The sequence below is a fragment of the Podarcis muralis genome, chromosome 16 (assembly GCF_964188315.1).
Source record: "Podarcis muralis chromosome 16, rPodMur119.hap1.1, whole genome shotgun sequence".
NCBI lineage: Eukaryota > Metazoa > Chordata > Lepidosauria > Squamata > Lacertidae > Podarcis > Podarcis muralis.
The window spans coordinates 11189791-11217762 of record NC_135670.1 but is presented as its reverse complement, the minus strand read 5'-3'; the positions used below and the strand labels follow the sequence as shown (position 1 = coordinate 11217762).

The 27972-nt window shown below is 47.0% G+C and overlaps 1 protein-coding gene and 1 non-coding gene across 3 annotated transcripts; one reads left to right on the top strand and one right to left on the bottom strand.

Moving 5' to 3' along the window:
* Positions 1 to 106: 106 nt before the first annotated feature.
* LOC114586363 (5'-3' exonuclease PLD3-like) lies at positions 107 to 27972 on the top strand. Of its 2 annotated transcripts, XM_028709717.2 has the most exons (15): positions 107 to 214; positions 625 to 882; positions 3366 to 3718; positions 9233 to 9436; positions 10737 to 10814; positions 11563 to 11829; positions 13396 to 13580; positions 14560 to 14743; positions 16656 to 16770; positions 19106 to 19233; positions 20361 to 20561; positions 21455 to 21594; positions 22514 to 22679; positions 23615 to 23714; positions 25118 to 27972. In XM_028709717.2, exons 3-15 carry the CDS (start codon positions 3629 to 3631, stop codon positions 25306 to 25308), a joined length of 2049 nt encoding a protein of 682 aa, XP_028565550.2. In that variant the 5' UTR covers positions 107 to 214; positions 625 to 882; positions 3366 to 3628; the 3' UTR covers positions 25309 to 27972. The 2 variants fall into 2 exon arrangements, with proteins under 2 accessions (XP_028565550.2, XP_028565551.2); XM_028709718.2 differs by lacking the exon at positions 10737 to 10814 and having other exon boundaries at positions 109 to 214.
* Positions 15666 to 15856, bottom strand: LOC114587245 (U2 spliceosomal RNA). The gene has a single exon (XR_003704252.2). It is a non-coding gene; the product is annotated as a U2 spliceosomal RNA (small nuclear RNA).

The following is a 27972-nucleotide window of genomic DNA, read 5'->3' as shown; positions in this document are numbered from 1 at the left end:
AGGCGAGGAGCCGCCGCGCTTTCTGGAGCCTGAGTGGTCAACCCCACCCTTGGCCCTTATCGCCGATTGGTGGGATGGTCCTAGAACTGAACCGGAGGAGGGAGAGCTTCGGTTTCCATAGTTACTAGGGAGTTGCGAGGCGATGGAAGGGGACCGCGTCGCTGTTGCTGCTTATGCAAATATTGTTTTGCATACATTTTGCTAATATATGCAGGTTACCTTATTATTCATTGCTCACAAATACTAAATAAAAGACAAACTTTTATTATTTTCACAATAATCATAATAATTATAACAAGAGTAACTATATTTTATATTATTATATTTATTATTAATAATTAGTATGAGTAAAGTGCTTTTCCATATATCAGGTGCTTTGCAACAAAAAAATAAAAAACCATTTATTGTCTCCCCCCCCCTTTTTTTTTTTCAAATGGATGCTTATAGCTGTAATGGTCGATTGTGAACCATCCCAAACAGTAGCAAAGAAAAGTATATTGTCAGGATTCGTCTGTCTGGGAATGGAGTGTGCCTCTGGGGGTGAAGCCAAACCGCTGGCGAATTGCAGTACCTGCAGAGAACTTGTAACTGCTGCCTCCTATGTTGTTTTTGCTGTGTTTGCAGAGTACTGAAGTGAGCTCTCTGGGGCGCAAGGCTGAGCAGGGTGTATGGAGGTCCTGAGCTGCCCAGAAGACAAGACCCTTCTCTCATCCTCACTGATGTGGTCCAAAGGAAAGCAGAACAATACATATGACACCAGCTTGGCTGCAGGAGTTGCCGGAAGGAGGCATACAAGACACCATCCAACCACCTTAAGGACTCTTCTCTGGATTAGGGTTCACTCCTTAGCCTTTTGTTCTCCCGAAGATGTTCTTCAAGGCAGTGAGTACAGTATATGGATTTTTCCTTAGCGGGGTGTCCATACTATTTTTAAAGAGGGCCAGATTTGATGAAGTGAACATGCGTAAGGGCCGACCAAAGTTGTTGAGCTTTTATTAGGATTTTATATTTTTTTTTAATTATTATTTTTGGTACAGACATGTGTGTTTATTTTTTTTTAAAAGATATTTATTAAAATTTTCAAAATATTACAAAATGAAAAAAGAAAAATACAAAATAAAAATATTTAAAAAACAATTCCATCTTTCCATCACTTATCTTTCATTTGCTTGTTTCCCGGACCTCCTCACACCTCCCTTTTTGTATTCCAGTTCAATTTGTTAGTTCAGCAAATCCATTCCCTCTTTGTTTATCCTAGTCTTTAATCTTAAAATATTGTAACATTAATTTTTTACCTATTAATAATCCATTTTTTCATATCCCTTATAGCGTTATAGCTAATAACCTCATAACTTTTATCCAACATCATTCTAACATTCATTAATTTTACAATATTTCTGTAGGTAGTCTATAAATTTCTTCCAATCTTCTTGAGCTTTTCTTAGGATTTTACCTCATGAAATAAACTACCACAGGGGCCAGATTAAACTGGCTGGTGGGCCGTATTAGGCCCCCAAAACAGACTTTGGACATACCTGCCTTAGGGTTTACTCCTGAGGACATTCTCATGAAAGAGTATAGTGGATGGGCTACCTTCCCAGGTAGACGAGCCCCATCTGCCCCTCATTTCCCTCTACAGCACTTACAATAACCACCTTCTTGAGCGTTGGACCCACTATTGGTCTCATCCGCTCAATCTGCCAGAGCCTGTCTTTGCATTCAGGGGAAATCCCTAACTCACCAAGAGTTTGAAACCCATTGGCAACCCTCACCTGGCACCTTCCATTCTCACAATCAATAAGACATTGCACACTTATTTGTCACTTTTACCTGACTTAAGTTTTACTTGGATGCTACAAAATTATTATTATAGTACAGTGGTACCTCTGGATGCGACCGGGATCTGTTCCGGAGCCCCGTTCGCATCCTGAAGCAAACACAACCTGTGTCCGCGTGTCTGCGCGTGTAGTGATTTGCCACTTCCGCGCATGCGTGTGACATCATTTTGAGCGTCTGCGCATGCATGAGCGGCAAAACCCGGAAGTAACACGCTCCGTTACTTCCGGGTCGCCGCAGAGCGCAACCCGAAAAGGCTTAACCTGAAGTGACTTCAACCCGAGGTATGACTGTATTGGGCTTTATCCAACATTACTCCTGCTTAGAGTAGGCCCATTTAAATTAATAGGCAAGTCTTAGGTCCTTTAATTTCAGCGGGTCTATGAATATAATTTAGTTGGGTATGGGTTTTTAATTATTATTGACCAGGTGGAATGTATAATGTAGTTCACTTCCTTATTCATGGGAAGGATATTTCCAGTAGTACAGTCGTACCTTGGAAGTCGAATGGAATCTGTTCAGGAAGTCCGTTTGACTTCCAATACATTTGAAAACCAATTTGCGGCTTCTGAAGCTCCTGCAGCCAATCAGAAGCCGCGGAAGCCACATCGGACATTCAGGTTCCAAAAGAACATTCGCAAACAATCACTTCTGAGTTTGTGGCATTCAGGAGCCAAAACATCCGAGTTCCAGGGCATTCGGGATCCAAGGTATAACTGTATAGATCAATTGCATTTTAAATATTTAGAATATATCATATTTATAATTATATGTAACATTATTTAATATATTAGGCATATTTATATCCTGCTTTTCTACTTTAAACCATTCAATAGCCCTACTGTAGATAGCTAGCAACAAATGATGAAAGAAGGGAAATGCAAAAAATTAACAGTGTTCAAAAACCTCTGAAATCAGGTGTAGGTAGACTCATAGATGTGAAAATAGATGGATATGTTCTGCCTCCACTGTTAGAGGGATGGAGGAGTGGGTGGCAGGGGTAAGTGCTGGCTTAGGGCAGACAGAGGCTGTTGGGGCAGCGTCTCATTTTCCCTAATGGATGATCCTTCACTGTGTGTACAGTGGTACCTCGGGTTACATACGCTTCAGGTTACAGACTCTGCTAACCCAGAAATAGTGCTTCAGGTTCAGAACTTTGCTTCAGGATGAGAACAGAAATTGTGCTCCGGCGGCACAGCAGCAACAGGAGGCCCCATTAGCTAAAGTGGTGCTTCAGGTTAAGAACAGTTTCAGGTTAAGAATGGACCTCTGGAACAAATTAAGTACTTAACCCGAGGTACCACTGTACCACTTCAAAGCATGGTAATCCATGATAAACTAGCTCTGCCCCAAACATCTTTGCCAAAGCCCTACACCTGGTGGCGCCAGCAGGCTTAGAAGGCCAATCAAACATCCTTCGCCTAGGCTGGAAAAACAGATACAACAATGTCTTCTGCTTTGTTTTTGTGTCTTTGGCTGCTCGCCTGCTGTTGCACCGGCTGATGTTCCTCTTTCTCTCCTTTCCACAGCGGCCACTAGGAGTCAGCTGTCAGAAGGCGAAGCCTGTATATGTAAACAACCCGCCAGCCAATTGCCGCCTCCTGTCATTTCAAATCCGTCCAGTGGGTTTCTTTTTGAATTGTTAACGTCTCTGTGAGTCAGAGCCTTCCTGACAGATCGCTTGCGCTTTCGAACAGGGCACCCGGCGGTGGAAATCTTCGGAGGGGGCTGGTGGTGGTGGGAGATCCTTCCTACCAGCTGAAGATCCCTTCCTTCTCTGACCTGACACGACATGAGGAGGAAAGAACCCACATCGGGCAGGTCCAGGGACACCCCGGTGAGAAGGTCGAGTCGCTTGCAACCGGACAGAGTTGGAGAGCAGGTGAGGCGTGGAAAAGTTTGCAGGATGCATGCTCAGATCCCAGCATATCCATTGAAAGGGAGTTAGGTTCCAGGGCTGGGGAAGACCCTTGCGCTGCCAGAGTTAGGCAGCTAGATGGACCAATCTGTCCGAGCACCAAGCTGCTTCCTGTACCAGCTGGACAGCTCCTCAGTGGGAACAACCTGCCTTTCCAACAGTGAAGAAATCTAAAATAGTGGTTCCCTTATTTCCACCACTTCTTGCACCACTTGAAAATTGCTGAGGGTCTCGGCGCACCACTGAATTATTTTTTTTTTCTGTCTGCTGTAGCAGTTGTGCGGTGCTGTGCTAGACCAGGCATAGGCAAACTCAGCCCTCCAGATGTTTGGGACTACAACTCCCGTCATCCCTAGCTAACAGGACCAGTGGTCAGGGATGATGGGAATTGTAGTCTCAAAAACATCTGGAGGGCCGAATTTGCCTATGCCTGTGCTAAACGATGCATAATTTCTAACTGTACTCTTGTTGCTGCTTTTATTTCTTACATATTGTATTTAATTGTACAGTCGTACCTTGGCTCACCTAGCAGTTCAAAAGCACGTCAAAGTGCAAGTAGATAAATAGGTACCGCTCCAGCGGGAAGGTAAACGGTGTTTCCGTGCGCTGCTCTGGTTCGCCAGAAGCAGCTTAGTCATGCTGGCAACATGACCTGGAAGCTGTCTGTGGACAAACGCCGGCTCCCTCGGCCTATAGAGCGAGATGAGCGCGCAGCCCCAGAGTCGGACATGAATGCTCCGGTTTTTGAAAGATTTTTGGAAGCTGAATGTCCAGCTTCTGCAGCTTCTGATTGCCTGCAGGAGCTTTGGTTTCTGAACGTTTTGGAAGTTGAACCGACTTGCGAAATGGATTCAGTTTGACTTCCAAGGTACGACTGTATTACTGTTTCAACAGCACAGAATGCAAATTGTAATGCAGTAAAATGCAATATAACAAAAGACGCTGTACCTCCCTTTTCAGAGGTAGTATGCCTCTGAATAGCCCTCTTCAAATATCTAAAGGGCTGCCACATGGAAGGTGGAGCAAGCTTGTTTTCTCCTGCTTCGGGGGGTAGGACTTGAACCAATGGCTTCAGCTTACAAGAAAGGAGATTCCGATTAAACATCAGGAAGAATGTTCTGACCGTACGAGCTGTTCGACCGTGGAACTGACTTTCATGAGAGATTGTGGACTCTCCTTCCTTGGAGGTTTTTATGCAGAGGTTGGATGGCCATCTGTCAGGGATGCTTCAGCTGAGATTCCTTCATTGCAGGGGGTTGGACTAGATGACCCTTGGGGTCCCTTCCAGCTCTATGACTCTGTGAATACCAGTTGCTGGGAATCACAAGTGGGAAGAGTTGCTCTTGCACTCATGCCATGCTTGTGGGTTTCCAACAAGGATCGGGCTGGCCGCTGTGAGAACAGGGTGCTGGACTAGATGAGCCATTGACTTGATCCAGCATGCTTAATGATCCATGAATGCTTAATGTGATGGATGTGCTGTTTCTGATCTTCAACCACTAATCCACAGACCTACCACAAGGCACCTAAACGAATCTCACAGATGACTCACAGACACAATTTGGGAATCTCCGGGCTAGAACAATACTTCTCCTGATTTCTAGTTACCAGCAAAGCAACTATTATTGCAGATTGTTAATGAAGCAAAATTCAGATACCTGGGTGCAATTGACAATGTTTCTCCCGACTCCGTCCCAGAACTGGCAATAACGCTGATGGATTTTGTCAGCCCACAGCAATAGGGAATCCTATGGCTGTTGTTAGTAGCATTACTTGGTTGCATTATACCAAAAGTCTCAAGGTGACTTTGCCAAGACGGTTAAATCAAAACTAAAAGACAACCACCACAGTAAAAGCTGAAATCATGCATAAATATCTATCATTTGGTGTGGTGTGAGTTGATTGAACAGGTGAGCAACCATCCCCAGCAGCAAAAAATTGCTGGACTTAAAATGATATTTTCAGTATATGTCTGTGTATGATTCTAAGCCAAGGTGAAACAGCAAAAGTGTCAATGTAAGATGTCTAATATGTCTCATTTCATGGCCTTTATAGTCAATTGATACATTTTAATTAAAGTAAAGCTTAATTTTTAAAAATATATCTATATGTATATCTGTATCTCTACATCTAATTAACAGGCAGGTTCCTAAGTGGTTTCAGAGTATTTGCTCTCTTTGGCCAGAATACTTGCAGGACAGCAACAAAATTTCCCCTTAGATCATCTTAAAAAGCTGATAATTCGGGAAAGGGGCCTGAAACATTCCTGAGGGGTCTGCCTCCCTCCCTCTGGTGCTGAAGGAAATTGCCTCTGTGCCACACTAATGTGTCAAATGCTTGAACCAGGAATGGGAAATATCTGGTCCTCCACAGGTTGTTGGACTACAAGTCCCATCAGCCAGCATATGACCATTGGCTGGGAATGATGGAACCCGGAGCCTGGCAACATCTGGAAGGCCACAGGTTCCCTAAACTGGCCTTTAAACTTCATATTTGATGGAGGAGTGAATCTTGAATCGATAGCTGGATTTTGAACACCGCTTTTGGAAGGGGAGCCACAATTCAATAGCAGAGCACAGACTTTGCTCTGTAGAAGGTTCCTGCTTCACCTCTTTGCTTCACCTACATTGGCTCCCAGTACATTTCCGAGCACAGTTCAAAGTGTTGGTGCTGACCTTTAAAGCCCTAAACGGCCTCGGTCCAGTATATCTGAAGGAGCGTCTCCACCCCCATCATCCAGCCCGGACACTGAGGTCCAGCACCGAGGGCCTTCTGGTGGTTCCCTCACTGCGAGAAGCCAAGTTACAGGGAACCAGGCAGAGGGCCTTCTCGGTAGTGGCGCCCTCCCTGTGGAACGCCCTCCCACCAGATGTCAAAGAGAACAACAACTACCAGACTTTTAGAAGACATCTGAAGGCAGCCCTGTTTAGGGAAGCTTTTAATGTTTGATGTATGACAGTATTTTAATATATTTTTTGGAAGCCGCCCAGAGTGGCTGGGGAAACCCAGCCAGATGGGCACGGTATAAATAATAAATTATTATTATTATTATTATTATTATTATTATTATTATTATTATTATTATCTTGACACCTCCAGTTTAAAAGGAACTCTTGGATGATGATGATGATGACGATTTTATTTGCATCCTACCCATCTGACTGTGTTGCCCCAGCCACACTGGGCAGCTTCCAGCATATACAAAAACATAATAAAGCAGTAAACATTAAACTTCCCTATATAGGGCTGCCTTCAGATGTCTTCTGAAGCCCCTGAGCTTGCAAGGAGTGACACAAATGAAAGTTTACAGCAGCACCCTCCATTGACCATGCACTCACCCTTGCAGAGAAGTGGGCTTTGGTGTCTGAGTGAGGAGGAGAAGGGGAGATCTCAGAGAGGTTGGGTACACTAAGGGCATTCCCAAAGCCCATCCTGCCCCCACAAACCGGAACGGGCACTGGTCATACTGGCTGTGGGAGCTGGAGTCCAGTAACTTTTGTATGGCTGCAGGTTTACCCATCATCAGCGGCTGGTCCAATAGGGAGGCAGTGGCAGAGCATGCAGGAGATTAAAGTTGCAATTCGTGGCACCTCTCTCTTCAGAGAGCCAGTGTGGTGTAGTGGTTCAGAGCGGTGGACTCGTAATCTGGTGAACTGGGTTCGCTTCCCTGCTCCTCCACATGCAGCTGCTGGGTGACCTTGGGCTAGTCACACTTCTCTGAAGTCTCTCAGCCCCACTCACCTCACAGAGTGTTTGTTGTGGGGGAGGAATGGAAAGGAGATTGTTAGCCACTTTGAGACTCCTTAGGGTAGTGATAAAGCAGGATATCAAATCCAAACTCCTCTTCTTCTTCTTCTTCTTCTTCTTCTTCTTCTTCTTCTTCAAAAAGATCACAGGCTGCTGGGCTGTGAAAGACTCTCCAGCTGAGAAACCAGAAAGCCAGATGGCAGCCTTGACAGCAATGCTGGGGTTAGATCACTCAGAAGCCTGACTTGGGCAAAGGCAGCTGTTGCAGCGCAGGCTCCTTTGAAAGGGCAGGAGGTTTTCTGTGTGAGTGGCGGGCAGAGGAGGCGGGCAGAGAGCTCCTATCTCTTTGTGACTGTAAAAACATCTGTGCAGCAAGAGGAAACTCACAGGGGAGCTGCCTTGTGCTAACTGCAAGTAACGGTTGCGGAAGGCAACCCTTTGGTCGGAGCCTTTGCACACACGTGCGCTTTCTCTCGCACAATCCGTCAGAGCGCCAATATTCCCTCAAGTCGCTTTTGGATGATGACAGGGTGATCAGTTCTTTTCCTTTATTTTTTAAATAGATTTTATTAAAGTTTGAAAAATAATTTGAAGGTTAATATCAGAGAGCTTTTCATCAAGGATAAAAAAAACTAAGAAAGAAAAAATTCCAATTCCTCATCTGTCAGCTATATGTAGAAAATTATTCAACACAGCCACTCCAAGATAACCCCCAACAAATCCACTTTCTATAAACTAATATTACCTTCAGTCCTCAAACCCAGATACAGTGATACCTTGGTTCTCGAACTTAATCCGTTTGACTCACGAAACCGTTTGAAAGCCAAGGCGCGGCTTCTGATTGGCTGCAGGAGCTTCCTGCACTCAAGCGGAAGCCACGTCGGATGTTCGGCTTCTGAAAAACGTTTGCAAACCTGAAATATACTCGGAGTCGAGAGTGGATTTCATGCTCTTTATTCAGCTCATAGTGGTGAGGAGGAATGGAAGTTCCCCCACAATATCTTCTTTATATACATTATTTAAACAGTGGGCTGCACGTGATTGGCTAATTCCGGGATTCTCCTGTAGGCCAATCAGGTTGTGGATTCACTTCCACCTGGAGCTGGATTAGGTGGCTCCTGCGGACTAATCATACTGCTGCATTGTTCTAGGACCAATCAGACTACTGCATTCTGAATCCTATTGTTCTAGGACCAATCAGACTGCTGCATTTTGGATCCTATTGTTCTAGGACCAATCAGACTGCTGCATTTTGGATCCTATTGTTCTAGGACCAATCAGACTGCTGCATTTTGGATCCTATTCAACTTAGTACATAACAAAACTGGAACACTTACTTCCGGGTTTGCGGTGTTTGGGAGCCAAGCCATTTGAACACTGTGTCATGTTCATTTTCTTTTTCGTGCAAAATGTCTATAAGGGGTTTCCAACCTTTAGTAAATGTTGACAATGGTTTTTCTCTGATTAAAAACATCAAGGGTGATCAGTTCTGATGGCTCCTTGAAACATCTTTTTAATTTCGGAAGGCACCAGGATTATTCCCACGATTGTTGGGGGGCAGAGAGGATGTGCTTTAAAAGTGTGTTAGGTGTATAGTGCATACGCAGTCCTCATCAACCTTCTTTCTGTATAGTAACAAAACAAAAAACCCCTGCTAAGAGGAAGTGCCCCACTATACTGTAAGGCACCAGCTGCCAATCAACACGACTCTGCACTGTTTCTCAAACGCAGGTTTCAAGGGAACCGCAAAGCTTCAGAGGAAGTCATGTCACTGACATCCTTTCGCCCAGGGAGAGCATCAGAGCTCACAGGAAGCAGGCCGAGCCAGCCAAGGACCCATCGCCCAGTCCCCCCAGAGGTTCTTCGCAATCGTCGGAAGAAGCAGAAGCTCATGAAGAGAGCGGGCAAACCGTGTTGGAAAGAGACACCACCTTGGTGAGTCCATTTCAGCTAGTTGAGGCAGCTGGACTTTGGCATAGCTGTCAACCATCCCTTATTTGGCGGGAAAGTCCCTTATCCCAGCACTGTGTCCCGCTGCTGCCCCTTATTGATGATGTCCCTTAAATTTCCCGGGTTTCAAAGGAAGCAGCTCCTCTCCCTCCCTCCCTGCCGGCCAGGGAGGAGGGAGGCTCCAACTGTGTTGCTTGGCTGCATTGCTCACCCAATAAGGAGTCTAAGAACGACTGGGGGGTGGAGCTTCCATGCTTTGTGCTGATCAAATCGGCCGCATTACCTGGGGACTCGCCTTTGCTCAGCGCTTCCCAGCGGAGAGGTGACAGTGGTTTTCCTTGCTGCATCCCCGTTGCTGGGTTGCTGCGCTGAGGGAACCACCGCTTGAGGCTTCGTTTGGCTAATGGTTGTCCAAAATCCCTTATTTTGGCTGCTGATCCCTTATTTTCGAGGCTGCTAGTCCCGTATTTTCAAATCTGTAAGTTGACAGCTATGGACTTTGGCCATAGCTGTGCAACAAAGACAGGGTCACTCTCAGGGCTGGGGGTGTACAATCCAAACCTTTCTCTTTCCTCTCCAAATTCAGAACCAAACTAAATGTACCACAGGGAGATATACTTACTATCTATTGCAGGAGTGGGAAATTTTTTCCGGTCCGAGGGCCGCTTTCTTTCTAGGCAGCATTTCGAGGGCCACACGCCAAAACTGACCTAGGTCACACAGGCGCATCATTTATTTGTAGCACATTGCTTCCCCCAAATAATCCTGGCAAATGTGGTTTTACAATTGGGCATTGTAGCTCTTTGAGGGATGGACTACAGTCATGGGGAAGTCATGTGAATTAAATGTGTGGCGTGGATGCGGCCTTCCTTGAATCCGGCGTGACTTACTTCTGTGTAAGGAAGCGCACGATTGCCAAGTCAGGTGGCAATGTGAAACAGGGAGTGTTGAAAGGGCTAGAATAATAGGCGCAGGGATACAGGAACTCTTTGTCAGACCTCAAGCTGTTGTTAGACTCCAGCTCCCATCAGCCTCAGCCAGCATTGCCAACAGTCAGAGATGATGGGAGCTGGAGTCCAGGGTGGGGTGGGGGCATTCACTGCTCAAATAAATAAATAAACGGGGAAAGTACCGTTCGGAAGGTGAGCTGCCTTGTTTCTTCTGTCAGTCAGGATTTGGTTCACAGGCAGAGTCCATTAATAGTAAGAGGACGACGACAACCAAGATGGCTGCCACAGCTGGGCTCACTGAACATAAAAAGACATCCCTCCATTTTCCTTTTCAGTCCCCCTTTGTCAGGCTGAGGAGACTGGATGTGCCACAGGAAGAGGAGCCTTCCCCACCCCAAAACGGGGCAAAGGAGGTAACAAGGGAGGCGTAACAAGAACAGGGGTCTTTTTTTAAGCAGAGCCATCTGAGGAAGTGGCTGCCATCTTCCTCCATATCCCAGTAGGGACATTGGAAGCTGCCTTATACTGAGACCTCTGATCCACTTAGCTCAGTATCGTCTGCACTGACCGGCAGCAGCTCTCCAGGATTTCAGGCAGGGAATCTCTCCCAGCCATACCTGGACAGGGGACTGTCAGCATCTTGTACCGCAGGAGCAAGCAAACCAGAAATTCTTCCATTTAACCGTGTTTCCAATTTTGTCTGAACCGGGGGGGGGGGGAGAATGTTAAACCAGCTTACAACCATGGCTTATGGCTTAATATCCTGGCTTGTTTCCAGCCTGTTACTTCTTGTTTTCCTATTTGAATAAAATGTGAAACTACAGGTTGAGTGGAGAACCTTGGGACCGGATGCGGCCCTCCAGTCCCCTCTGTCAGGCCCTTGGAACTCTCCCCAGCCACACACACCCTCTCTCCATGCCGTGGAGTTAATATTTACATTTGTAGCCCCACCCACTTCTTCTGCCTACCACTGGCATGTGGCCTCTGGAAAGTTACTTAGAAATGAAATCGGCCCTTGGTCTGAAAAATGGAAGACTTCCTTGTTTGGTAGCTCTCTTGCTCAGAGGGACAGCGTGTATGTGATCAAAAGACTCATTCGGATCTCGGCACATGAAGCCGAGATACGATTTTCACAACATGAGCTTTTTCCTCTCTTGCCAGCTGCCTCAACCAAACATCGAGTGGGAAGTGGTGAAAGACAAGAGGGCCCGGCTGCAGGTTCTGGAGACCTCTCAGCCGCGAAGCACCAAGGCCAGGCCCCAGATGGAGAGGAGGACAACGGCCAGCTCACAAGGCAGGGTGGAAAACGAGACGTTTGCCCTTGGGCAGCAGAGCAGGGCAGGAATCACTGCCAGGTCCAAGGCGCCAACCATGAAGAAAGCTGACTCCTCTAAGTCACAGGCAGGAGGCCCCCAAAAGTGGGCCAAGGTATATTAGAGAATCCCAAAGCATGCTCCATCATACCCCATATATTCTCACTAAACTGCTTTAATCTGCGGAACAGGTACTTTCACAAGTGCCATGTAATGTTTATTCTACCCTGGCAAGGAAATAATCCTTTTAGTGTGGCAGCGCTTACTTACTCTCTGGAACTCCCTGCTGATTGGCAAGCATCTTCGTTGTATTGTTTTTGGTGCTTCTTAAAACTTTTTATTGTTGTTTGGGTACGTCATTCCGCACAAAGACAAGCCCAGCGTTCCACACAAAGACAGGGCAAGAACTGCCACAATGGTGAGGCAATGCAATTCAAAATATGGTAAAACTGAAACAGGTTTAGAAACATCTACAAAGCGGTCTTTAGCAAAATCTAAAAATGTGCAGAACAGTTACAAGCTCCCACAGCTGATCATTGCAAGGTTGCCAGAAACTGTTACACACATTTGTTTTGAAACTTATGGGTTTTATCTATATTTTGGTAAATTTTAAGTCTACTACTTTTTAAAGTGTGATTGTGTTGATATTTTCTTCTAAATATTTCATATTGTTTTGTGCCAACCACTTAGGGCTTCTTGCTGATTAAGCGGTATATAAATCCGGTTAAATGAAAAAATTAACATGGAGGCAAAAACACACAGCGTTTGAAATGTATGAGATAGTTGCTTTCTCAGTGGGGTGACAAGAGGGCACCCCCCAGACTCACTATTTTTGAGTGAAATTCAGTCACCTATTGGCAAATTCTGGCTGTGCAATTCTAGTTGTTTTGGAGCGCTTGTGCAACAAACCCACTTCCTCAAAAGATCTGACTTTTGGCGACAAGGAAAGCAATAGTGGAAGTGTGTGGGATTACATTTACTTTGACACGCTATCAAACCTCTCCGCAAACAAATCAGAATGAATGCTCATTCTATGAAGGTGCATAAATGACTCGGTGGTAGAGCCTCAGCCCAGTATATCTGAAGGAGCACCTCCACCCACTTTGTTCAGCCCGGACACTGAAGTATAGCTCTGAGGGCCTTCTGGCGGTTCCCTCACTGCGAGAAGTGAAGCTACAGCGAACCAGGCAGAGGGCCTTCTCAGTAGTGGCACCCTCCCTGTGGAACGCCCTCCCATCAGATGTCAAGGTAATAAACAACTAAACGACTTTTAGAAGACATCTGAAGGCAGCCCTATTTAGGAAAGTTTTTAATATTTGATGGGCAGGGAAACCCAGGCAGATGGGCAGGAAGACATTCCCTGTCTGAAACGCTGATAGTGGGGTAGGAGAGCTGGAAAAAATGCCAATATATTTATTTCACATCCGGCAACCCATGTGCCCTTTGATTTCAGATAGTGCATAGGTAGACGGGTCTAAAAAGCCCAGGACACAAATTTTCATGGCCCTCCAGCAGCTATGACGGCTCATTTACCAAAAGTAATTTATTTAGCATTAACTCCAAAAGTGTATACTCGATTCTGACCAAACTAAGCCTCCTAGAGCAAAATGTACATTGGGCTTAGTCTGGAGATGGCACTAAATAATGTCCTTCTTCCTCTCAACCCCTTTTGTCTTCTCAGCGTCTCCTGTATCGGTCCGTTCTCTATTTCCTTCTCTTCTTGCTTATCCTGGGCTTTGTTTGCTGGTTCGCATGGGAACACGGAAACCCCGGCTCCTTCCTGGGGCTGGTGGGATACGAAGCATGGAGATGGAGCAGCTTCCCGAAACTGTGGAATGCGGTGGAGGAGTGCAGTAGTCAGTGCAGGCAAGTAAGGGGCATGTGCATGTAAGGGCTACCAGCTATTATTTTTTATTATTAATTCAATTTAGGTACCGCTTTTATCAGAAGATCCCAGGGTTCGGTGTACAGATTTAAAAACACACTGCAGAACAATTAACAAAGAGAGTACACGCACTGCATAACACAAATGTTGTAGACAATTTTGTTGAAACATGACAGCCTTTTATAAAACACTTTACTGATAATCCTGGAGAACGGCAACTACCGAAATCACAGGCTGGACTTTGGCAAACTTAACTAGATTGATCTGTCCTGGAGAGAGGAGCAGGGCAGGTTGTTTTTGTATCCTTCTCTTTCTCTCTTTTGTAATTGTTATGTATTAAAGGTAAAGGTACCCCTGACCATTAGGTCCAGTCGTGGCCGACTCTGGGGTTGTGGCGCTCATCTCGCTTAATTGGCCGAGGGAGCCGGCATACAGCTTCTGGGTCATGTGGCCAGCATGACTAAGCCGCTTCTGGCGAACCAAAGCAGTGCATGGAAAAGCTGTTTACCTTCCCGCCAGAGCGGTACCTATTTATCTACTTGCACTTTGATGTGCTTTTGAACTGCTAGGTTGGCCGACCTTCTGATTGGCAAGTCCTAGGCTCTGTGGTTTAACCCACAGCGCCACCTGCGTCCCTTAATTGTTATGTATTAGAAATCAGTAAAACTATATTTAAAAAGGAAACACTGGAAAAAAAGGGGGGGGGCTTTCAGCTGGGGGTGTTGTAGTCCAGGGGTGGGGGGAACCAGGGCAGAGCCTCGCCCTCCAAGCCTCTTGGTCTGGCCCTTGACACCTTTCTCAGGCCGCACCCCTCTCACCATAGCACGGCATGTGGGATGGAAGAGCTTCTGAAAAGAAACCCAGAAATCCATGGGGTTGCCAACCTGTCCCAACATAGAAAACAGCACCACTGCATTTCTTTAGCCTTCACCTGCTCCCCTCTCTTCTTCCTGGCTTTAGCCTGGTGTTGGTGGAGAGCATCCCGTCCACTTTGGATTACGAAACGCTGACTCCTCACCACCCAAGCATCTACCAGGCTTGGATGGACCTCTTGGATGGCGCCAACAGCAGTGTGGAGATAGCAGCTTTCTACTTCACCCTACGAGACTCCGATGTTCACGTGGAGGATCCCTCTTCGAAGCAGGTCAGTCGCTAGGATGGGACAATCTCTGTTCCAGTTTTTCTGTTTCTCCTTTTTCCAAGCTTCAGTCCTGTACATTTCCATATCTGTTTGCATTTTTTTTAAAAAAAAGCCATGTGAAAATCAACCAGCATTTTACTGTATGCAGTTTTGCCTAATGGACACATTTTTGCAAATCAGTTTCTCCCAACAGAATGCATTTTGTATGTTATTTTCTCTTATAGGTGCATTGTTATGCACCCTTTACCCCAGAACATTGTTTTGTGCACGTATTACTTGATTGGAAAACTGCATCGCAAAATTTGGAGAGCTGTGTGTTTGTGTAATGCAGTTTGTGTGAATTAGCTGGATATGCCTTTAAAAGCAAGGTGAATCCAATTTATCCCTCATGTGTTAGTCCTGGGCAGCTAGTGCTTGAGAGGTAGAACAATGCAAGGATGCATACAATCTTTACAGAGAAAATTGTGCATCTTTACTAAATTAGGTAGGGCAGAAGTTTTCAACCTTTTTTTTGAGTCCACGGTTCCCTTGACCAGCTACATTATTTCTTGACACCCCTGTGGGTCTCAGGAGCCCAGTTATGTCACTCCTTGCCTGCAGAGCTGGCAGCCTCTCATCCTTTTTTTTTAACACCCTCCCCTGTGAACAGTTCCCTCAGCCTCCTCTCCTCTCTCTCTCCTTGGGAGTCCTCTGGGCAGCAGCCCCTGGTCTCTGAGCTTCCCTTCACCATTCACCTGCAGCTCTTATAGCCAGGACTGCTGCAATAGACAGCTGTGCAATCTTTTGGGAAGCAGAGACATACAGAGCCCAGGCCATCATGAGGGGGTCTGTGGTGGGAGTATACAATCCCATTGTTTCAAGACATAACATTGTAGGGAAGTGAAAGTTTTCATCTATTTTTTGCACCAGTAATATTCCCCCCAGAGGGAGGTGCACCGTTCCTGGAGGTACTGCAATACCAGGTCGATGCATGGAGTGGACAGAGCAAGCCCCTATTCCATCTCCCAGCTCCAAAAATCCATTTAATATATAGTACTCAAATAGAGGACATATCAGATATTAAACTGATAAGAACAGATACTACACTTGATCTTAGCCAAAAGGCCGAGAAGCGATACCAAAGTGAGCCAAAATTACGCGGGTCTCCTTTTACGATGGCTTTTGAGGTGATGGTGGGTACTTGGCGCAGCAAAGCTCTCACCGCCCCATCAGAATCAGCACCATTTCCAATTCCACAAAATACACTCGGACAACATTTCTACCTGTTTTCCAACTCAGCAGCCTCTTCATGGACAATTTAACCCCAAAACTAGATCATTATTTCGATCTTGTCAATTTCTCAGCCGTCTGCCAGGTTGCTTGATGGCCATTGGTGTGCAATCTGCATAAACCCGCCCACTTACCTGTTAGGTGCTGCATAACTGTTAACCAGCAGAGGTCACAAAGGTTTCCCTTTCATAGCTTGCTGTTGATTCTAGAGCATCCTGCAAAAACAGCTGTGCAAGCCGAGCAAAGCAGTGCTGCAGAATAAATTTTCCCCTTAAAACATTAAAATGCTGTAAAAGGAATTCTTGGCGTGTAATGACTGGAGAAAATCTATCTGGTTCTGCAGATGCTATTTCCTAGCAGAGCCAAATCCTTTGAGTTTACCTGAAGATTTACTTCCTTCTGCTCTTTCAACTTTCATTTGAGCACGAAATGCACATACAACTTTGTCATGAGTGTTTCATACCATCCTTTTACTGACTTTCCTTAATTAAATAAATTGCAGGTATCTCTGCCCCCCAAATTAATTCCCTTTTTCTTCATGCACATAGAAACGAACCCGCAAATCTATTTGAGATGGAGATGTGAGCATCTCTAGGTTCCATGCATAGCAATACTGTAGTAAGCGTTGTGCTTGTCGTTCTTGCAGGGCAAGGCGGTGTTTGAGTCTCTGCGGTCCTTGCCTTCTCGCGGGGTGAAGCTCAGCATCGCTGTGAACAGCCCCCAGTTTTCCCAGTACGACACAGATGAATTGGCCCACCACGGTAAGGTGTCACATAGAGCAGAGTTTTTTGTACTACCTGGAAACCTTTCAACATTCAACTGTTAGCCAGCTAAGGCTGTTGTATGCATTATTATACCATTAAAGCACACTCATTCCCTCAAAGAATTCTGGGCAAGTTGTTAAGGGTCAGTGGGGATTGTAATTCTTGTGAGGAGAAAAGTAGAGTGCCCAGAATTCTTTGAGGGCGAGAAGGAGAAGAAGAAGAAGAGTTTGGATTTGATATCCCGCCTTTCACTCCCTTTAAGGAGTCTCAAAGCGGCTAACATTCTCCTTTCCCTTCCTCCCCCACAACAAACACTCTGTGAGGTGAGTGGGGCTGAGAGACTTCAAAGAAGTGTGACTAGCCCAAGGTCACCCAGCAGCTGCATGTGGAGGAGCGGAGACGCGAACCCGGTTCCCCAGATTACGAGACTACCGCTCTTAACCACTACACCACACTGGCACACAGAATGTTCAGTAAGCCCACAACTTCTGCTCATTTAACTTGGGCACATTCAGCTTTATGCTCTTGACCAAAATAATAATAATAATAATAATAATAATAATAATAATAATAATAAAAAAATAAGGCAGACAGGCATCCAGGAGAAAAGATTTTGGCAATCCCACCCACCATTGAACAAGTGTGTTTTTACTACAGTGGTACCTCGGGTTACATACGCTTCAGGTTACAGATGCTTCAGGTTACAGACTCTGCTAACCCAGAAATAGTACCTCAGGTTAAGAACTTTATTTCAGGATGAGAACAGAAATCTTGCTCTGGCGGCACGGCAGCCCATTAGCTAAAGTGGTGCTTCAGGTTAAGAACAGTTTCAGGTTAAGAACAGAACTCTGGAACGAATTAAGTACTTAACCCAAGGTACCACTGTATATGCAATTTTGGCTTTTGGTGCAATCCCCAGAACCCCCATGTAAATTGTGGGCTTACTGTACTTTGAATATGTTTTATGTTGGAGTTAGGTGTGTAGGTGTGCATATAGTGTATATATTCAGAGCTGTAAGAAGGGTCCCTCTGGAGGGCCATCTGGCAGAGTCCTCTTTCTCTCTGGCCTTCCTGATAGCCCATTATCTTCCCCAATGCTTTTCTTCGGGGGGGGGGGGTGCCAATACTTCATATTCTTGAGTACCCCCAGAAAAAAAGCACTGACTTCCCTTTGTCTTTGGTTAATGGCTGATCTCCCAGGTGATTTCCTGAACACAGGAAGCTGGCGGGGCCTGTGTTTTAACACTTTGCTAAATCTGAAAGGGAGAGAATCTGTATTCACAAGCGTGAAGGCTAGAAGCTTGCTGAATTCTGAACACTCAGTTCTGCCCTTGGTGGCAGAATATACATAGACTTAGGATGCATGTGGTCTGTAATGGCATCGGCTTTTGCTTTTGGTAACTGGAGTAGCACAGGGACTGAGCTACAAGTCAAATAGTCCTTCATTCGAATCTCACTTCATAGTGAGGCTACGTAGACTTAAATGAGCCATTCTCCCTCATCTTCAGCCTTGTATCTCCAGTACGGGAGTAATACTGGGGTTGCAATGAAGGGGGCAAAGGCAAATCCAGGGGGGATAATTCCAAAGGCTCAGTGGTAGAGCTTCTGCTTTGCATGCAGAAGGTCCTAGGTTCAATCCTCAGCATCCCCAGGTATGGAGGTGACTGGGAGAGTCTCCCTGCCTGAAATCCCAGTAAGCTGGTCAGTGTACACCAGGGGTCGGCAACGTGCGGACCATGGGCCAGAAGCGGCCCACGAAGACCGTTTTACCGGCCCACGAGCCGCCCCTGAACCAAGCCACCCGCTTAGCGAGTCTCCTGCACACTGCACTAAACCGGCGCAGCATGCTGCGGGGACTTGCCAAGCGACACCGGAAATCGCGTCTGCGCATGCGCAGATACCGGAAATCATGTCTGCGCATGTCCAGGTGCCAGAAATCGCTTCTGCGCAGGTGCGATTTTCAGCATCTGGGCATGCACAGAAGTGATTTCTGGCACCGCAGACATGCGCAGACGCAATTTCCGGCGTCGTGCTGCGCCAGTCTGGCCCACGGACAATCTCCGTGGAAGCGATCCAGCCCATGGCCGGTAAACCTTGCCGACCCCTGGTGTACACACTGCTGAGTTAGGTGGACCAGTGTCATGATATGGTGTAATGCGCCATTCCTGTGTTTCAATAATGCAACCTCGCAGGGCTGTCGTAAGGATTACAAAAAGCTGAATGCACGTGACGCACCATATAAGCGATGGCGACACAAAGACCTCTTAACATCATTAGGATCATTCCAATGGGGAAATGGAAGGCGTTAAATTCTTGCCCCTTCCTCCCGCAGGTGCAGATGTGCGGTACGTGGACATGAAGAACCTGACGGGAGGCATCTTGCACACCAAGCTATGGGTGGTGGATCAGAAGCACATCTTTGTGGGCAGCGCCAACATGGACTGGCGCTCCCTCACTCAGGTACCTCTGGGCGTCATGGGTGGAACAAGTTCAAGAGCATGGGCAGGGGATGGCTGCGCATTAGAAGCATCTGAGGATGTGCTCTGGGGATTGTCAATGGGGTGGAGACTCTTACAACCCACAAAACAATTGTCAGGGTCAGGCACTCTGTTGGGCCCACGCTTTTGCCCATCGGACCGGGGGGGGGGGGGCTTTCTTGCTAGAAGGAGCAGCAGCCATCAACAGTTTCTGAGCAACGCTAGGGGTGCTTCAAGACCCCCGGGAGCTATGGACTCAGTTCTGTGCAACTCTCTCCTGGCTGAGATCAGGTAGGTGCTTTCTCCCTGTTGAACTTCAGGCGCTTGGTCAGAAGACTTTTTTTTTTTTTTAAACCCTCTCTGCAGGCATTTGAAATACATAATCTGATTTTATTTTTTATTGTATCCATTTCACAAATTTATATACTGTACCACTCGATTATAATAAAACCTCAAAGCCATTAACAAAAATAAGAAAAGAATAAAATTGTCAGTACAAAACAGCTAATAATAACAATTAGAAACATTTAGAAAAGGAAAATTAACATTCTAACTGTCTGGATAGGCTTGCCTAAATGAAAATATATTTTAGCAAGTGCCAAAAAGGCCACAGTAAAGGTGCCTGCTTTATGGTTAAGTTTAACAGGCTCTTTGTCATATACGATGTCATATAGTACATAAATAATTGAAATATAACAACCATGATTAATATTTTAAATTGCTACAATGCCCCAGAGCAATACTGCACCAGGGGCATAGTGGGTAATTAAAATGGCCGCTGGATTCAGCTGCTTGGGACTTCTCAGAGCATCAGTCCACAGAGGGGGCAATTTAAAGAGGGCAGGTTTCTGCGAAGAGCCCCACCTGATTTCTGGTGCTGATGCTGGCTCTACAGTTCATAGAGCATTTTTGCCAAACAGGTGCAGGTCGATGCAACTTGAGAAAATGTTCCAGGTGCAATGTGGGGCCGGTGAGGGGTGTACCCTGAGGGCCAGACAGAGGGGCTGTGTTTTGTCCTTAAGCCCAAGTCTCCCCATACCTTGGGGCTTAGCCTAGACAGACAGACAAATCTCCTAAGGTCCTGCTCACCTGGTTCCTTCTATCTTACAGGTTAAGGAGCTGGGCGCTGTACTGTACAACTGCAGCTGCCTAGCTAGGGACCTACACCGAATCTTTGCCATATATCACATCCTGGGGAAAGATGGGGCCTCCATCCCGCCCAAGTGGCCGGCAGACCTGGCTGCCAAGTCTGGCCTGACTCATCCCCTGAAGCTGCAGCTGAATGACACCGGCGGTCAGCTGTATCTTTCTGTAAGTTGGGTCGGGGTGGAGAATATTTTTTGGCCCGCAGGCTGAATTTCCACACTGGGTGGATGACAGATGTGGCTCTTCCCTTTGCACGGTAGGCTACATTCCGGCCTATCGGGGATCCCAGGACCCTCAGCCTCACTGGCCTACACCCACAAAGTAGCTGTGTCTCTATTTCTTTCTTCTTTTTCTGCCACCAGTTATCCCCAAATGCTTTGAAACTTCCTAGTAACGTTAGTCTTGGAGCCGTCAGAGACAGGATGAACTTGAACTGGGTTTATTATTAAAACTGACCCACATACAGGGCACTCAGAGGTGGCGGTTGGCAGTTTCTGTAGACTTGAGAGCCTCTGCTACTAACACAAACCTCCAGGTGGCTTTTTCCCTCAAACAAAATTTCCTGTTCCTCCACGCCAGCCAATTACTTCCATACCTCCCTTCTCCAACTGCCTCTTTTTACAGTTAAAAGTCAGTCAGAGGTTAGAATTACTTATATTATTGCATTTATACTCCACCAAGGAGCCCGAGGCGGCATGCATGGTTTTATCCTCACAATTTCCCTGTGAGGTAAAGTTAGGCCAAGGGGCATTGACTGGCCCAAGTTAATCCAGTGAGCTTCATGGCTGAGGGTTAGATTTGAACCCAAGTCTCCCGGGTCCTAGTCCGACAACTCTAACCATTACACCACACCACCAGGCGGGAGTATTACGAGAACAACTCCCTATCCATTTTCTTCACACCACGTATCATTTTAACACTTCTGCCAGGTTCTACTGTCCCTTTCCTGATTTTTCCGAAACTAAACAGCCTCAAATGCTGTATGTTGCTCAGGCCCCTTGATTTGCCCCCTCCTCCTCTTCTGCCCCCTTCGAAGCTCTCTGATTTTGTGCTTCCAGAGCTCTCCACCGGCCCTCTGCTCCTCAGGCAGAACCTCTGATCTCACCGCCATTTTGAGCACCATCGAGGATGCTGAAGACTTTGTCTACATTGCTGTGATGGACTATGAGCCCCAGTGCACATTCTGCAAACCAAAGAGGTAGGGCGAAAAGGGACCGAAAAGGCACATAAAAATCTGAACCCAATAAGTGATAAAGGCATAAGGGGAAGGGGCCACAGCTCAGCGGTGGAGCAACTGCTTTTAATGCGGAATGCCACAGATTCATAGAACGGTCAACTTGGAAGGGACCCTGAGGATCATCTAGTCCAACCCCCTGCAATGCAGGAATACGCAGCTGCCCTATATGGGGATCGAACCTGCATCATTGGCATTTTCAGCGCCGTTCTGTAACGAAATGAGCGATCCAGTTGATAATATCTCCAGGCAGGCTGGGAGCACCCCCTGCCTGAAAACCTACAGAGCTGCTACCAGTCAGTGTAGACAATACTGAGCTAGATGGACCAGATGATCTGACCCCTTATAAGGCATCTTCCTGTTTTCCTAAAGCTAAAGTTCGTCATGCCTATTCCCTTCAATGTGTCTACCCTGAGTGGAACTTGCCCTGGACACAAGCTTATTGTATTTTAGTATTTTGTTGGAAGCCGTCCAGAGTGGCTGGGGAAACCCAGCCAGATGGGCGGGGTATAAATAAATTATTATTATTATTATTATTATTATTATGCTTTAGAGTGGCATATATCTGCTCTGGAATTCAGATGTCAATGGAAAATGGACCGTTAGGACTGTGTTCACACATCATACATCTAAAGCCCATTCTCTGTCCCCCAAGAATCCTGGGAACTGTAGATTGTTAAGGGTGCTGGGAATTGTAGCTCTCTGTGGGGTAAACTATAGTTTACAATGAATTCTTTGGGGGGGGATCATGGGCTTTCAATGTATGGTGCGTATGCAGCCTTAGCCGCTTTGTAGGGCCACCACCAGCTTTGGGTTTCCAGGGACTAAAGGACTCCCCGTTCCCTATATAATAATGCTGTTGCACTTGGCTTGGCACTCCCAGGTTCTGGCCGGTCATTGATGACGCTCTGCGCACTGCGGCCTGCGAAAGGCGGGTGAAGGTGCGTCTCCTCATCAGCTGCTGGAAACACTCGCATCCCGCCATGTTCGTCTTCCTGGATTCGCTCAGAGTGCTCAGCTACGAACCTCTGCATTGCCCCATTGAAGTGGTGAGTCTGGGAACCAGAGAGAACAAGCAGACAGGCCTGCTTGGATGCAAGCTGTTTGGCGCCCTTAGGTGCTTCCTCCACTGTCAGAGATGGCAAGCTTGCAAATGACAGTGACTGGGAACTGCAGGAGGGGAGAATTACTGTTTGGCTCAGATCTTGCTTGTGGGATTCCTGCAGGCATCTGGTTGGCCGCTGTGAGAATAAAAAGGTTGCCTGGAGGAGCCCTGGGGAAGGTCCTAGTCCGAAGCTCTAACCCAGAGTTTCCCAAACAGCTGGGTTTCCAGCTGTTTTTGGACTACAGTTCCCATCATCCCAGACCACTGGTCCTGCTAGCTAGAGATGATGGGAGTTGTAGTCCAGCAACAGCTGGAGCCTCAAGTTTGTGGAAATTCTGTTCTAACCGCTACACCGCAATGGGCTCCACTCTCTTAACGGTGTTAGTCAGGTTCAGAAAGCTGCAGGAATCCAATTCAGAATCTGGAGTGCCAGAATTCCTATGCCCCACAAATAACCCAGAGATGCATTTTAAATAAAAGCACACATTCTACTCATGTAAAAATACGCTGATTCCCGGACCGTCCATGGGCCGGATTTAGAAGGCCATTGGGCTGGATCCGGCCCCCGGGCCTTAGTCTGCCTACCCATGCTCTTGGGCTTAGCCCAACGCTCTAACCTCCACACTAGGTGTGAGGAACCTTTGGCCCTCCGGATGCTGCTGAACTACAACTCCCATCATTGTTTGCTGGAACTGATGGGTGTTGTAGTTCAGCAGCATGCAGAGACTCAGAAGGCTCATTGCACCAAACAGGACCTACCCAATTAGGCCAGTTTGCAAAGAAGCGAACAGGCCTTACCTCTGGCTCCTAGTGGGGTGCAGAACCAGAGGAGGCATCTCCCACTAGTGGTAGCAGTAGGCAACTTTTTTCTCCTTTCAGAAACTCTTTGTCGTTCCCTCGGAGGGAGAGCAGCCACCGATCCCTTATGCGCACGTCAACCACAACAAGTACATGGTGACCGACAGAATCGCCTACATTGGTATGTAGACCTTGTCTGCGTTTTATGGCTCTGTCCCTAACAGTTCCATGATGGGGCGGCCATGGTTTCCGCTTAGATGTCCTTTGAAGTCCCTTCCACCTGCGATGATTCTAAGCTACCACAGTGGTACCTCGGTTTTCAAACGTCTCTGTTGACAAACATTTCAGAAATCGAACAGCAAAAACCTGGAAATGAATGCTTCCATTTTCGAACATGCCTCAGAAGTTGAACGACTTCTGCTGCGTGTTTCTCAATTTCCTCAATGAAATTTGCAGACCGCCCTTTGCACCTTGGTTTTCAAATGTTTCGGAACTCAAAACGGTCTTCCGGAATGGATTACGTTCAAGAACCGAGGTGCCACTGTATCTATTTTGCTTTGGGGGCAGGGCAGGGAGGGGCTGGAGAATCTCACCTTAGCGCCATGAAATGCAAAGATGCATTTGGCATAATGTGAAGTTTGATCCTCCTTCTGTGGCATAGACCGGGTTGCTCGCCTTGCTCTGCTGTTCTGCCTCTCTGGACCCCCATCCTTGCTCTTCTCTGCTTCCCTGAGTAGGAGGAAGTCAAAGGGGCAGTTTTAGAAGGCCCACTTCCTTGTCAGAGAGTTTAAAGGTGCCTTTGGTGGCAAACTGTTGCTGTACCTCAAGGCTGTAGAAGTTCAGATCTGTGGACCCCAATGTCCACAGTTATTATGAATTAGATTTATTAGTTACTTCTCCCCAAGGGTCTCTAATCATTACCATTATTGTTGTTTATTAAATTTGTATACCACCCTATACTTGCAGGTCTCTTATATTGTGATAAAATCACAATATAAAATCACAAAATACAGTGGTACCTCGCAAGACGAATGCCTCGCAAGACAAAAAACCCGCAAGACGAAAGGGTTTTTTCGTTTTTTGAGCTGCTTCGCAAGACGATTTTCCCTATGGGCTTGCTTCGCAAGACGGAAACGTCTTGCAAGTTTGTTTCCTTTTTCTTAACACCGTTAATACAGTTGCGACTTGACTTCGAGGAGCAACTCATAGCACGCGGTGTGGTAGCCTTTTTTGAGGTTTTTGAAGACTTTGGTGATTTTTGAAGCTTTTCCGAAACTTTTCCGACACCGTGCTTCGCAAGACGAAAAAAATCGCAAGGCAACAAAACTCGCGGAACGAATTAATTCCGTCTTGCGAGGCACCACTGTACATAATAAAAACACAAACAACCCAATAATCATGCCCCCCTAATACATTTCAAAAGGACATTGGATGTCAATCAGCCAAAGGCAACTTGACCCAGCCCATGAATGTCCCCAAAGCCACCTCCTAGCCCGATTCCTCCCCTTTGGATTTTTCAGCCACCCAAGCGCCCAGGAAGTCCCTAATGTGCTGTGCATTTGTGTGTGTTTCCCTCTTCGCCAGGTACCTCCAACTGGTCTGAAGATTACTTCACCCGCACTGCAGGCGTGGGTCTGGTCGTCAACCAGAGCGAGGCCTCTGCAGGAACCCCGGGACAAACCCTGCGCCAGCAGCTGGAGAAAGTGTTTATCCAGGACTGGGACTCTCCCTACGTTCAGCCGCTCAGCAAACACTGGGAATGTTCGAGGAAGTGAGGGCGGAGGGTGGACCATTCCACTCCCTGCCTGGAAACAGGTTCAGGGCTCAGCCTTGCTCTGACCCCTCGACCTGGAAGCACTCCTTTCAACATCCTGCAGTTTAGAAGCTCTTGCCTTGGTGCCCCTGCTCCTGCGCTTGCGTCCCGGAGGAATCTGGCCAGCAGGCGTCGTTGGGGGTGGGGGGAAAGGAAGCTGAACTCTTTGGGTCATCCGTCCGACCCAGAGCAGCTGCTTCTGAAACTCCTAAGCAGCTGCTCATTCAGTTGGTGCAAGTGAGGAACAGCTACAGCTGCTTGGCCACCAGAGCTGGAGCGCTCTTGCGCATGCCTAGGGAACCTGCAGCCTTCCATATGTTGCTTAACTCCCATCAGCCTCAGCACACCCAACTCACTGCAAGGGATGATGGGAGTTGGAGTCCAGTAACATCTTGACAGGTTCCTCACTTCCCCACTAGGGTGGGACGAGCTGCAGCTAACAGCAGAAATGTGAACTTGGGGTGAGAGGAGTAGGGCAGGAAGAGGGTTGTAGCCGCCTCCCAGCTCCCTGTTTACACCAAGGATGGGGGAGCCTGCAGCTGCCCACCTCCCATGTTGATAGACTTCACCACCCATCACCCCTGACCATTGGCCGCGCCGATGGGAGTTGGAGTCCAGCAAAATGTGGAGGGCCACCAGTTGGCCACCCTTGCTTTACAGGAGGAATGGGGGAGCCCTTGGTCCTGGGAGCTAAATACAACCCTCTGGACATCTCTGTTGGGCCCACCTGCTCCCCAGGTGGCATCCCTCCCTGGCCCTGCTCTCAGGCCTTTTCCCCAGGAATTGTGGCTCCATGGTTATAATGCATCTTGCTGGCCTGGGTGGAGGATGGAGAGACATGTGCCTGGAACACAGCCTAGTTACCGTATTTTTCGCTCTATACGACGCACCTTTTCCCTCCTAAAAAGTAAGGGGAAATGTGTGTGCATCTTATGGAGCGAATGCAGGCTGCGCAGCTATCCCAGAAGTCATACAGGCTCTGCTCAGTGCTCCCTTTAAAGAATATTTTTCTTCTTGCATTCCCCGTCTAAAAACTAGGTGCGTCTTATCGTCGGGTGGATCTTGTGGAGCGAAAAATACGGTACAAATATCAGAGGCTGGCCCATTAGGGCAAATGGGGCAACCTCAACTTGCCCTCACCTTCCTGCCTGCCTTCTTACTTACAGCCAGTCCAGGGAACAGCCCTGCCTATCATCTTCCTCCTGTGTAGCCTCAGTGTTGTAGAATTCAGCAGGGAGGAAGACGAGGATGTGACTAAACTGGAATGGTGGGTTCAAGCTGTGACATTGGTCTGGCTTCACTGTTGGGCTCCTTTGCCTTCCACCTCCCCAGTCCCAATGGGCACCAGCCACCGCTGTGGACAAAGCTAAGAGCCACATCTGTCTCTCCAACCACTTTTTTTACAGCCCCCCCCCATTCACCACTGGCCCGTGGCCCCGAGAAGGCAACGTGTAATCCTGCCCCACCAGCCTGCCTTTACAGAGATGGATGTTTACATTCCAATATTTCTTTTCGTTTGCTTGCTAGCTTGCCAAAGTTTTCCAGTTGCCCAGTTGGCAGAGAATGGCGCTGCCTTCTGCCTTGCTCTCTCCTTGCTGCTTGACCCGAACAAGGTCACATCTGTACCCTCCGTCTAAAGCAGGCATAGGCAAACTCGGCCCTCCAGATGTTTTGGGACTACAACTCCCATCATCCCTGACCACTGGTCCTGTTAGCTAGGGATGATGGGAGTTGTAGTCCCAAAACATCTGGAGGGCTGAGTTTGCCTATGCCTGGTCTTAAAGCATTCTCTTAGTCGTGGCTTCCCCCACAGAATCCTGGAAACTGTGGTTTATTAGGTTTCGCTTATCAGCTCTTAGAACACTTTATGAACTACACTTCCCAATATTCTTTGTGGGAGGCATACCTGTTAAAGCGGTATGAGAGTACCCTGGAATGTGCTGGAGCATTTGAAATGGGTGTAGATAAGCTCTGAAGGGAGGGGGCTGCTGGGACTCAAGTAAGAAGATTAGCTGCCTTCCTGCAGGTGTTTTTATTCTAGGGGCATGGCTGTGTGTATATGTATGTGTGTGCATCTTTTAAAGATATATCTTAGCAGTGCAGCTATGTACAGGTTTGCTAAAGGGATAATGATGTTGCTTTTTTTACGTTGTATATCCCCTATAAGGGAAGAGGATCAGCAGGGAATCGATGCAGGGAAATCAACTAAAAATCAGAAAATGGGTTAATCATCCAGAAGTCAGATATCAGCTGGAAATAAAAGATGATGCAGGGAAATCAGCTGGAAATTAGAAATCAGTATGACAGGGAAAGGGTCCTCAGGTAGGTTTATTTTGGGGGGAAATTAACTCAGGGAGCATGTTTGAGTTGGGGAGTTATGTGCCTTAAGCTGCAATCTTGTTATGTCTACTCAGAAGTAAGTCCCACTGAGTTCAATAGAACTCCCATGAAAATTGCTGTGGAATTGCAGCCTAAATGTATATGAGCTTTAAGCAGTGAGTGAGACAGTTCACCCTCTTTGGGGTTAGGGAAATGCTTGGGCTTGGGTTGGGTGGGGCTGGAGTTGCATTCTTAGCAGAATTTATTTTTGATATTACAAGTGTTTTTAATAAAGAAGTCAAATTTT